The sequence below is a fragment of the Bison bison genome, unplaced genomic scaffold (genome assembly GCF_000754665.1).
Source record: "Bison bison bison isolate TAMUID 2011002044 unplaced genomic scaffold, Bison_UMD1.0 scf7180017864180, whole genome shotgun sequence".
Taxonomy (NCBI): domain Eukaryota; kingdom Metazoa; phylum Chordata; class Mammalia; order Artiodactyla; family Bovidae; genus Bison; species Bison bison.
The window spans coordinates 1,002,381-1,002,863 of NW_011494752.1; the positions used below are offsets into that span (position 1 = coordinate 1,002,381).

The following is a 483-nucleotide window of genomic DNA, read 5'->3' on the forward strand; positions in this document are numbered from 1 at the left end:
ACCATGACAGAGAGGCTGCGCAGCCGCTACTATGTGACCCGGAAGCTCTTTGTGGCCGACCTGCAGCGGGTCATCGCCAACTGCCGCGAGTACAACCCCCCGGACAGCGAGTACTGCCGGTGCGCCAGCGCCCTGGAGAAGTTCTTCTACTTCAAGCTCAAGGAGGGCGGGCTCATTGACAAGTAGTCCAGCCTTGGACCTCAGCCTCAACGTGGAATGTCTCCCCCTCCAGTTCTGATCTCATCCCTGGGGTGCCCCTGTGCCCAGGTCCCCCTCTGTCTGAGACACTCCAGCCTGGGGCCCTCCAGCCCCTGATCCTGCAGCCCTTTCTGGGCCCTGAGGCATCCCCAAGGCTGCAGCTCTGTCCCACCCTTCATCATGTCTGAGCTTGGGAATGGGTCTCCCTGGTCTGGGAGCCTCTAAGCATGGCTGGTGGCCAGAGGATAAACGCTGCCCCGCCCTGGTGGCCCCCCCTCCCCGTCC

General features: G+C 63.4%; 1 protein-coding gene across 1 annotated transcript in view; it reads left to right on the forward strand.

Moving 5' to 3' along the window:
• Positions 1 to 477, forward strand: part of KAT2A (K(lysine) acetyltransferase 2A) — an 8,621-nt gene extending 8,144 nt beyond the window's left edge. The window contains 1 exon segment of the mRNA XM_010842523.1: positions 1 to 477. Coding sequence (XP_010840825.1) covers positions 1 to 186 — 186 coding nt within the window. The 3' untranslated portion in view covers positions 187 to 477.
• Positions 478 to 483: the final 6 nt, after the last annotated feature.